This window comes from Aptenodytes forsteri, unplaced genomic scaffold (assembly GCF_000699145.1).
Source record: "Aptenodytes forsteri isolate BGI_AS27 unplaced genomic scaffold, ASM69914v1 Scaffold433, whole genome shotgun sequence".
Taxonomy (NCBI): Eukaryota; Metazoa; Chordata; class Aves; order Sphenisciformes; family Spheniscidae; genus Aptenodytes; species Aptenodytes forsteri.
The window spans coordinates 1,530,897-1,542,713 of record NW_008795028.1 but is presented as its reverse complement, the minus strand read 5'-3'; the positions used below and the strand labels follow the sequence as shown (position 1 = coordinate 1,542,713).

Here is an 11,817-nt window from a genome sequence, read left to right as displayed (position 1 = left end):
TTACCTTAGCAAAGGAGTAAGTCCCAGGATGCTGCCCTGAATAGCTGGAATGTTTATCACATCATTCTGACTTAAAAGCTTTTTACTCTGCACATTTTTTTGGTGAGTTATACTATTAAATCAGCATTAGTCTCTGCAACCAGAGGATTAGGACTGTCTCTTCCTGAGAAAAGACAAATAAATTAAACAGTAATGTTCCTTCAGGGGAAAATCCAGGGTCATTCAACCTTTGGAAAAAGCTTAGGTGACTGTTTGTTTTGCTAAAATAGAAATAAATATGAAGTCTAGAAAACAATAATCCTGGAATACTCTACATTCATTACAGAAGCCATGTCATTGATGAAGATATTAAACAGCTTCATAGAACAGCTCAGGTTGGAAGGCTGTTCCAGAAGGAATGAGGTCCAAAATCCTGCTAAAAGTAGGACAAATTTAGAGGTTAGACCCAGCTTCCAAGTTAGATCAGGTTGTCCAGAACTTTGTTCAGTATAATTGTGAATGTGTATGTCCAAGAACGGAGTTTCCACAGCTTCCCTGGGTAATATGGTCCACCGTTTGACCATCCTTATTATGAAAATTACTACCTTACATATAATTAAATTGTCCTTTGCTCTAATTTGCTTCTGTTGTCTCTCATCTTTTTGCTGTGCACCTCCAAGTACAGTCTGGATCCATGTTCTCTATAACCACTCATTGGGTATTGGAGCACTGCAATTACCTCCATCTTCTCAACTTTTCATCTCCAGCCTGAACAAACCCAGCTTTCTCAGCATCTCCTCATATATCCTGTGCTCTAGTCCCTGGTCATCTTAATAGCCCTCTGCTAGTGTTGCACCATGTGGTCAGTGCCTTTCATGTACAGGGGAGACTACAGCTGGATACAGATGCAACCTCATAAATGTCACACAGAAGGAAATAACCACTCCCCCTCAATCAGCTGGCTATGTTTTTTCTAAAGCATAGCATGTAGTTAGCCTTCATTGCTGCAAAAACACACTGTGGATTCATATTCAATTTGTTGTCCACCAGGACCCCCAGATCCTTTTATGCAAAGCTGTTTTCTAGTCAGTCAGCTCCAAGCCTTTACTCTTGCATGGGGTTATTCCATTCCAGGTATGGAAACTTGCATTTGCCTTTGCTAAGCTTCATGAAGTTCCTGCCAGTCTGTCCGCCCAGCCTATTGAGATCCCTTTGAGTGGAAAATAATGGATACACTCAGTCCAGAACAGGATAGAAACTCCTCCTGCTTGCTTTTGCCTTCTATTATTTTGATTATCCTGATGACAGAAAGCAAAATTCTTTCTCTGTCATGGAGTTATTTAATTTATAGAGAAGATTATCTGTTTCCTCTCCTTCACCAAGACAGACTTTGTACTGCAGTGACAAGGAAAAATCAAGCAAAATACTAATGCATACATCTCTCTAAAATAATACATGCAATTAAAAATAGCTCTGACTAGAATGACTGGAAATGTTATAAATAACTTGGTAATTTGAATGTGAATCTGTAGGTCAACAATGAAAACCTAGACAAAGCATCTCCTTTTTTGTTATTGTAGGTTATATTATTAGATGCTTACAGTTCCACTGGTAAATCCCATAACCTTGGTTAACATGATTACAATGTGCTTATGACACAAAGGGGTATGTTGCTTATTAGTAGAAGACAAAATCTGTCTGTTAAAAGGAAATTAAAGATGTTTATGTTAAACATTCTCTTCTCAGAGCTGTTCTGACTCACTGTCATGTGTGCATCCGGATATATCTAGTCAGGCTGATTTGAGCAACAGCTTCTAAAAATACAGTAAATCTTTGGTAAATTCTACTGTCAAAACAGTTACCCACTAAATTCTGCAGTAGAGATTGGAAGGCATGGCGCTGGTGTCATTGCATTGGTATGAAACTAAACTAAACAGATCTATTACATGACTTTCAGAGCTGGAGGGAGAATCATTTTAAAAATGTGCCTTTGAGATAATTTAATTCATTGCCCCTGAAGATTCGTGGGAGTCTATTCAGACACCATTCTTGATCAAGGTCACTACCTTATTGAGTCCATGTGTTCAAATTTACTCATAAGAATATTTTTAAAGAAATCAACTGCCTTTATCACATGAGAAAAGCTATGTAAATGTGTATGCATATGGAGAACTTGAGTCAAATAGATACATGAAGTCTACAAAAATAGCAGTAAATGAAACATGTTCAAATCACTCTCTAGCACTGAGGCCAACTTGAACAATACAAAATGTCTCCTGTAAAAGTGTCAGTTGTGAATTATCTTTGCTCAATGCTAATTTCTGGGTATTCCCATACCTGGGAATTATTTGGAAAAGTGCTAGTTTGACTAGTCAAAACTATATCAAGGACTGTTTGTACAACTCAACAGGATAGTCAACTCAGAGTCCCATTGTCCAGGAGTTTTCCCTGTCACTGTTTAATCTACATTTGGATAATGTCCAAATGGAGATTAGTAACAAGTGGTGTCCCTCAGGGGTCTGTATTGGGAGCAATATTATTTAATATCTTTATTAATGACATAGTGGGATTGAGCGCACCCTCAGCAAGTTTGCCAATGACACCAAGCTGAGTGGTGCAGTTGATTCACTGGAGGGAAGGGATGCCATCCAGAGACACCTTGACAGGCTTGATGAGTGGGCCCATATGAACCTCATGAAGTTCAACAAGGCCAAGTGCAAGGTCCTGCACATGGGTCGGGGCAAGCACCAGTATCAGTACAGGCTGGGTGATGAATGGATTGAGAGCAGCCCTGTGGAGAAGGACTTGGAGATACTGGTGGATTAAAAATTAGCTATGAGCTGGCAGTGTGCACTTGCAGCCCAGAAAGCCAATTGTATCCTGAGCTGCATAAAAAGAAGTGTGGCCAGCAGGTCAAGGGAGGTGATTCTGCCCCTCTACTCTGCTCTCATGAGACCCCACCTGGTATACTGCTTCCAGTTCTGGGGTCCCCAGTACAATAAAGGCATGGACTTGTTAGAGCAGGTCCAGAGGAGGGCCACAAAAATGGTCAGAGGGCTGGAGCACCTCTCCTATGAAGAAAGGCTGAGAGAGTTGGGGTTGTTCAGCCTGGAGAAGAGAAGGCTCTGGGGACACCTTGTTGCAGCCTTTCAATATATAAAAGGGGCTTATAAGAAAGATGGAGAGAGACTTTTTTCCAGGGCCTGTAGTGACAGTACAAGTGGTAATGGTTTTAAACTAAAAGTGGGTAGATTTAGATTAGATGTAAGGAACAAATTTTTTTATGGGGGTGGTGAGACACTGGTTGCCCAGAGAAGTTGTGGATGTCCCATTGTTGGAAGTGTTCAAGGTCAGGTTCGATGGGGCTTTGAGCAATCTGATCTAGTGGAAGATATCCCTGTCCACAGCAGAGGGGTTGGACTAGATGATCTATAGAGGTCTCTTCCAAACCAACCCATTCTATGATTCTATGATACTGTTACGGAAAGAGCCATCATTTGGTTGGTTGAATGAAATCAAGGTTGGTGAAATGGTTGGTAGAATTTTCTTAACTGGAATTTCAGATTTTGTCCAGCTGTATTTCAGGGAGCAGCAAGGGCCAGCTGCTCCCTGAGGGAAGGGGAGATGGGAGCCAAGGGGAACCCCAGCTTAAGCAGTGTCTTCACCAACAAGGTGCAGTCCCACAGGGTCTGAATGCAGCAAGCAGAGCAGGATCCTAGTAACAGAGTCCATCAACAAGGCGAAGTGATGAACCAGGTTTAGGGTCCATCCAGGGAGTCTAGCCAAGAGCAAAAAAGACAGGATCAGAGACAGGACTGGAGACAAGGCTACAACATGGCTCCAAAGTCCACCTAGGAGACAGGACCAGAGACAGAACTGGAGCTAGATACACCTAGGCGTAGCTCAGGCAGCGACTAAGGCCTGAGCTTAAGTGGACACCCCAGGCCCATGGGCAGAGGGTGTGGGTGGAAGTCCCACTGGAGGCTGCTCAGGGCCCTTAAGGCTTGTTGGTGTACTCAGGGTGCTGGTACTATGTTTTGACTTAGATAGACTATTTTCCTATACTAATCATCCTCCAAGAGTCAAAGTTTAATAAAAAGTCACTTAATCTGCACAGTAAGAAACCATCAGTATGCCAATAGACTGTGAGTTAGATACATAATAAGGTAAGGTTTGTGGTTATATATCTGTTCACAACCCATATACATCCAGAGCACCTCAACTTTCATGGGAATTATGTTAATAGTAAAGGTTTCACCTTATCTTCTGTTACTGTGACTTAATTTTTTAAAATGCATCTGTGCAGGCTCAGATACATACAGTAAGGAAGAGGGAAGAAGGCGGTTGTCCTGTTTGAAACAGCACATCTTTCACTTAGATCAGACCTGTGTCCCTCCATGCAGAATTTCAGGGGAAGGTAATGAGCTTCCACGTAAGGACTTTAAATTTTAAAATTTTAGGTAATATTGCTTTATGAACAATTATATTAATGTAATTAACTTATCTGAAATCAGGAAGACTACTTATATGTATGACAGTTTGCAAGATTGTGCACCAGTTGTGTCCTTCTTCCAGTTCAGCTGCATTAGAGTAGCTTTTTACTCATGGTGCAGCACAGACTGTATTATCTATTAATAGGAAAATAGGTTTTTTAACTTCCTCAGAAAGAACAATTTTTTTTTTTTTTCTCTTGCTAAGTGAACGACAGCTTTGACAAAGATTGCATTTACTCTTGAAAATTCCCATAGAAACTGTTTGGCCACAAGCAAAACAAAGTATTTCTGGCTTTCCCTCTCAGCACTTCCTCATTTTTAAAATACAGCAGTGCACAGCGATGGACATTAATAAACAGCAGAGAGACACAGCACTCATCTCAGCCACCTGAACACTATGTCTGAAAGAGGAGACGCACAAAAATGGCTGATGTGCCAAAGCGCTGCATTACAGCCGAGCGACCAAAACTTTACATTATTAATGGCTCAGGTAGGATTGCACATAAGTTGGCCCTGTCGGCCAATATATAGTTTCTTCCCTCCATCTTTAATGATAATGTAACAGAACAATAGGTAATTTCCATGAATAGCTATTTGCTGAGCAATAATAATCTCTGGGAGGGAGGGCGAAGACTATGCTGTCTCTTCACAGCAAGAAATGAGGGAACAGAACAACACTCAAGACCTAATTTGCACTCTAATAGAAGACAGTGGAGTCTTATTAACAAGGAACTAGCACAAAACATCATTGCAGCCTTTATAATATATTGAGATTGCTTTCTGTTGGGGAGGGTTCATAAAAACACGTATGTGCATACACAATCCTGCACTTTTTTAAAATGCAGTGCAAGCATTTCACGTGAGATACTGCGTAGCACTTAAGCAAATATGGCACATTGCCAGGGAGCAGCAAGGACCAGCGCCTGCCTCAGGGACAGGGAGCTGGCAACATGGTGGACAGGGCAGGGGCCTCCCCAGTCACAGCCCAGGCCCAGCCCCGAGCAAGGCGAGCAGGGTAGGCCCAGGGGTAGCAGCCAAGGCCAGCCCAGAGCCCAGATCACCAGGCAAGTCTGTGGTGACAAGGCAGGTCCGGGGCCAAGCCGGGAAGGCAGTCAGCCAGTCAGTGCCCGGTGAGGGGAACTGGGGTCAGACACAGCCCCGGGACAGCCGGGCAGGGCTGGGCTGAGGCCAGGCGGGATGTCAGTCTGCGGGTGTGGGTCAGGGTCAGTGAGGCCCGCGGCCAGGCCCAGGCACAGTCACACCTGCCACTCAGCAGGAGCTGTAGCTGTGGGCCAAGCACTACAGCCGCCACCAAAAGCAAGGGTCTCCAGACCACCTTGCTCTGCAAACAGAGGAATATAGCCATTTATACACATGAGAAAATGATGACATGCTTGGTGAGGGTACTGTCTGGAACCCAAAATCTAAAACCAAAAAATGAAAAAGACATGATTTAGATGATCACAAAAGTGACATAGGAGAGGCAAATGTGAGACCTTTGTATGACCCTACAGTGAAGGCTGGGAACCAACACAGAGCCTGTGGCATGTGGTAGCTGATGAAGAGGAGGACTGTATAAAGTGTTTTGGCATGTAAGAGTAGAGGGGAGACAGATGCCTAAGGAACAAGTAGTAGTGGATGCCTGGCATCAGGGGACGAGACAAAGATGTTGCAGCAAGTCCTAGAAAAAGTAGAGTATGGAAGAATGGTAAACAAAGCATCTGAGAGCATAGATCAGAGAAAATGGAGGGATGCAAAGAGCTTCTATGACCTCTTCTCTCCTCTGTGTCTTTTAAAAGCCTTTAAGCCTGGCTAAAGTTGTGTGTTTCATCTTCCCAGATTACCAAGGTGATTACTATGTACTATTTATACTAAGGCAGTACTCTGAAAACCCAGTCAAGGATCATGAACCTTACTCTGCAAAATGCTGTGTAAAATGACAATTCATATTCGCAGGCCACATATCTGAGAGTACATAAAGAAAAAAATACAGTGGGTAACCGGGACTTCGGATGCTTTTAGATTTCACCTCAAGATCTTATGTATTCTGGGTTATGTTTTAGAGAGGAACAAAAAATTGTATCTGATATGCCACCTTCACAATCTAGGTATTATGAACAAAACACGTTCATATAAAATGCACTAAATAAATTTTAATAAAATATAAAAATTATACAAAATATGTTTAACATTCCCACCCAGTAAACGTACTCTTCTGATTCTGCTTTTGCAAATGCAGAAACCCAGCTTTCAATATTTTCAAAAAAAGGGAGCTCCAGTGTTGCAAATTGCCATATAAACACAGGTGGTTCAGGAAGACTGAGTTTTGTGCTTGTAGTTCGCCTTTTTCATAGCCTCATCCTATTACCTACTAGGCTATACCAGTCCTTCTCAGGCCCATAAAGGAGATTTTTTCCTCTCTAATTTGGCTAACAGCAAAAAAAGATAACAGAACAAACAAAGATTAAGAGGCAATTTGCTATGTGGTGCATAGCCAGGTTAATAAAGAGAACTCCTGCTGGTAGCATATTCTTAGTGAGTAATGCACTTCATTTAGCTCAATTACCTCGACCAAGAAAATTACCGTGCTTATTAGTGCTTGCCATCCTAGTTGCAACATATCAGTTCACCAAGTAGATGCATCCTAGAGAAACTATGTCCTACCACATGAACAAAATCTCAGCACCCTGGTGAAACAGACCCAGTATCAACCCTCTGCAGAGTCTCCAGAAATCCTTGATTACTGTAGGAACACCAGGGACCCAAAAAGATGACACTCATGGCACTAAACTCCAATCAACTTGAGATAAAGTGAAACAAGGCCAATACTGGGCACTTCTGAAAATTCCCAGTTTAAACATAGTTACAAGCATGTTTTATAAAGAGACTAATACCTTTCCTTAGTTGTTTCCAGCTAATCACTGCAGTACTTGAAATTGTAAACAGGTGGAACGTATCCAGCACATTTTGTAAGTCTGACTGAAAAGACATTAATGTATTAAAAAATCAAAATACTTTTCTTAGCACTTATATTCCTTCTGCTTAGGTCTTTCTTTCAGAGCTTGCCACTTTTAGTGCTTGGATTTGAATTTCTGCAATGGCTAAATTGAGAACGTGCAAATTAAATAGAAAGGTGATGGTATGCTGCCTGTACCAAAATGGATTAAACTTGCTGTAATCATTGCTGAGATGTATTTTCCTACAGCCTTTAAATTCTATCTGTTCTGCAGGATGCAGCTACCCATGCTATTTAATGCCATTCACTCTGCATGACTATCGTAGGTAGCCCCTGAAGTTAAAAAGGTATCCAATTCAGAAGTATACAGACTGAAATGCTGCTTTTTAGGTCTTTCCTTGCATTATTTTAAATTATATATTCATAATATTAATATATATTTATTTCTGACTGTATAAATGGGAGAAATTCTTTTTTTACAATATGTAAGAAAACAAGGGTATAGTTTGTCATACTTTGCCACTGATTTATTTCTTTAATTAAAAGCATTTTGTGTAAATCCTCCATTGACATAACATTTTTCAAAGTAAGAAGATAGGTTTTTTTGTGAAAGAAGAAATGATAATTTATTTAAAGTATTATCTCTGCTATTATCTGTTGAGTCAAATGTGGGGAAATAAGCAAAGCAATGAGCATTGTGACAGGTACACTAGTGTGTGTAATATAATTGCACCAAACAATTACAAATATATCTGTGTCTTTCTTCATAAATCTAAGAGACAAATAAATCAGACATAATTTTTATTATCATTTAGTAAAGGAAAACTGATTTTTATTTCACGACTAGTGTAAGTATTCATGCCTATAATTAATCTCGTCCAATACTTTGTATTAAAATACCCTGTCTCCAGTTATTTACTCATCTTCCAATTATTAGCTATTTAAGATTAAAACATCCCATTTTGTGCAGCACAAGAGAACAGAGGAAACGGTGACAGGAGGAGATATGAGGATCAGATGAGGAGTCAAAGGGGTCTGGCAGCGCAGCCTTATGCAGTGACCTGGATAAATGATACTACAGAAGAGATGTGTGATAATCTGTCATCCACAGGGAATTTGCCTGCTTTGTTGCTGAATTTGGAAAAGAATGTGGCAGGAGCCTGCAGAAGGGGAAAGGATGGTCTTAGATAGCGGTAATTGGAAGTCAGAGGAATAGGTTCTTTCTCCCTCTCACCAAGTTTCTTTGTGATACTAGGAAAGCTACATGAGTTCCTGCACAAGTGGCTGTATAGCAGTTTACCACTAACGAGGGTAGAATTGCAACAAAGTTGGTTGCACCAAGCTAATTTTATGTAATTAGCATAGGCAACAATAGTACATGGCATGAAGTTCAGTATATTGTGAAAGTCTGCCAAGATTCCCAATAGTGGAGCAACTTTAGTTGCCATGCAAGCTGAATCTATGCCACCACTTCCTTCTCTTTTATTTTTACCCTTGCTAGTTGAATTAAAGCTTCCTGAAGCATGTATCAGCTAAAAGATTCTTATTCAGGTACTCACAGCTCTGCACACTGAAAGTTATAAAATTAACTGATATTCTTAGTCATCGTACAATTACTGAAATTAAGTTTTTCAATTTTGAGACACTTTATTGCAATTTTTTTTTAAATTCACTATGGGAAATGTTAGAGTGTTTTCATTTTAGCTTTTTATTCCCTGCATATTAATAAAAACAGAAGAATAGAAAGTTTGAAGAAGGATTTGTGCTGTGCTCATGAACTCTGTACAGCACTGGATCATACTCTGATTAAGACATTTTTTTCCTTAGCCATAAATTATTATATGCTTATGTAACTAAGTTATGAGTTTGCATTTAAATGTGTTTTAATGTAACATATGTTATGTGTATATGATAAGAAATATCTTTAAAAATTCCTGATAAGAGGCAAATGCCCCAGACAGATTCAATCACTTACAGAGAAGAAAGCCCCAATGACACAACAGCACCAGATAAGGAAATAGTTATTATTAACTTATTATCATATGGTTCTTTCTTAGAATATTATACTTTTGTTCTAAAGCGATCAGTGTCAGAAATGATGCTGCCCTTATTTTTTACATCATAGTAAATGTCCAGTGCCATTAAACAACTTTATATCACCAGTAACATTAAAGAAAGGTAATTTTTCAAAGTTAATTGATATTTTCAACATTCACCTTACTTTCTTTTGCATAGTTCACACTGCAAATTTACAAATTAAAATAAAATCTTATTCACATTTTAATCTGGTCCCTCAGTGAGGGTTCCATGTGTTCAGCATTGAGACAGACTTCTCCTTAGAGGGTACTGTAAAGAAGATTAGAGGATTCACAGCCTGTTGCGATTGAATAACTAGGAGGATTGTCAAAGAAGCTGCTGTGACAAACCTTTGAAATAAACAGGAGGAATGTCATGCAGCCTAGATGATTAGATTTCAGTCTGCACTTCATCAAGAAGTTTGTTCTGAGTCCAATGCCAGTAGATAACTCTGAAAGACAGTGGCTTCCTTGAACATTGTTGCTTCTACATCCATTTTGCTGTATGAATACAACATGAGATCTGGGAAATGGATGATCTCTGCATTTTATTTCAAGAACAATTGCTTAGGACCAAAATGAGCATAATTTCTGTACAAAGATTCTGAACTAAGGGAAAGTCATGAATTCCAATGGAAAGTTTTAATTACATGGTGTCCACATGAAGCTTATTAATGCTTATGGCCTATTCTTGCTTCTATATATAACCAAAACCAACCCAAGTATTATTATATCATTATTTTTAAATTAATGAAATATGCAAGAAAATAGATAGTAGGACAAAAGTAACATCAGTTTAAATTCAAATTGCATTGTGAAGAATAACTCAATCCTGAAATAGAATGAAAATAAAAATATTTTTTTTTCTTTTTTATTGCAAAGAGAAGTTGATATACTGCCAGTATTTCAAAACATGCAGCAAATAGAGAAAGACATAATCTTCTGGCTCACTAAAGATGGGTCTCTCTCAAACACTTTCCTTCTTAAAAGAAGAGATGACGGGGCAGGGGAAGATACTTGTTTCAAGACTGCTAATGAAAATTAAAATTTAATTAAGAGCTTTTTGAAATTCCGTGGGGCCTAATGTGTCAACAGTTTGTTTCAAGACTGTAAGATAATATATTTACCTTACAAACTCACTTTCTTAGCACTTGAGCTGTTGAGATTTTTGGTAGTAGTGGACCCGGTGGTACCTATACAAGTTGAGTAAGTCACTCATTCACTTTCCAAACCTTTATATATTTCAAGTTTGTTTTCTGAAAAGGATTTCCTGTCATGCTGCATCTATTCTCTTACATTCTCAGGAATCACTGCCTACAATAGTTTTCATGATCTTAGCTAATATAATCTTGAAGTCTGTCATGCTTGTTTCAACTGTTACCCACTCATATTAGAAGGCCGTCTAGAATCCCAGTCTTAGAAACTTTCTTCAGACCTTTAACTCATATTAATTTGTGGTGTTTCTATTCACATTTATTCTTATTAAAATACTGTTCCTCAGCTCAAATACCTCTTTTCGCTGCGTGGTTCTCCACCAAAATTTAAATTTATAGACAACGATCCTATTGCCTCTCAATCTGTTTTGCTGTCTTTTTTAAAGCCAGGTTCCCAGTAGCCTTGATCATTCTTAGAGACTTTATACAGTTTCCTACGTGAATTCACCTTTTGAATATAGCTGGTCAGAATAACTCTCACCATTGGCTTATATACCTATACCAATATTAATGCTTCCTCCCCTGCCAATATGTCAGATGCATTCTAGGGTTACATTTGCACCAGTGTTTTTCATAACCAGATTACAGTATGGCTCATAGGCACCCTGTTGTTGACTAAAAACACTTGGATATTTATCCTTTTGTCATCTGTAATTGATGATCCCACCATTTACCAAAGAAATTCTTACAATTTCTTTCTAAATGCATGTCTGCATTGTGTAGCATTAGATTTGTTCTCGTTTCTATTACTCAGTCTAAATAATTCCATTTTTCCTGTATAGGAATCAGTCCTACTTTTTAAACTTCCAAGTCCAATGTCTTATCAAACATCATTAGCACACTACCACATTTTGTACCAATGTCATTAAAGAAAATATTAAAGCTCACTCCTAAAACTCCATAAGCTTCCTGTGCAGGTAAAGGAGAAGGATAGGCTCCTTTTGCAGGCAATTCAGAGCAGAAACCCATCAGTAATTCTGAACATCTCCTCAGAGAAGCCTTCTATTGACTGTAAAGGGAGCATAATCAGAATAGTTAAAGTTAGTTTTTTGGAATATCCCTGTTCCTGTACCAATCAGATGACTAACATATTTTTTTTT

At 39.2% G+C, this 11,817-nt stretch overlaps 1 protein-coding gene across 1 annotated transcript in view; it reads left to right on the top strand.

Moving 5' to 3' along the window:
* The first annotated feature begins 5,360 nt into the window (after positions 1-5,360).
* Positions 5,361-11,817, top strand: part of CNGB3 (cyclic nucleotide gated channel beta 3) — a 51,623-nt gene continuing 45,166 nt past the window's right edge. The window contains exon 1 of the mRNA XM_009276049.1: positions 5,361-5,602. Within this exon, the coding sequence (XP_009274324.1) occupies positions 5,361-5,602 (242 nt within the window). The remainder of the gene's footprint in view (positions 5,603-11,817) is intronic.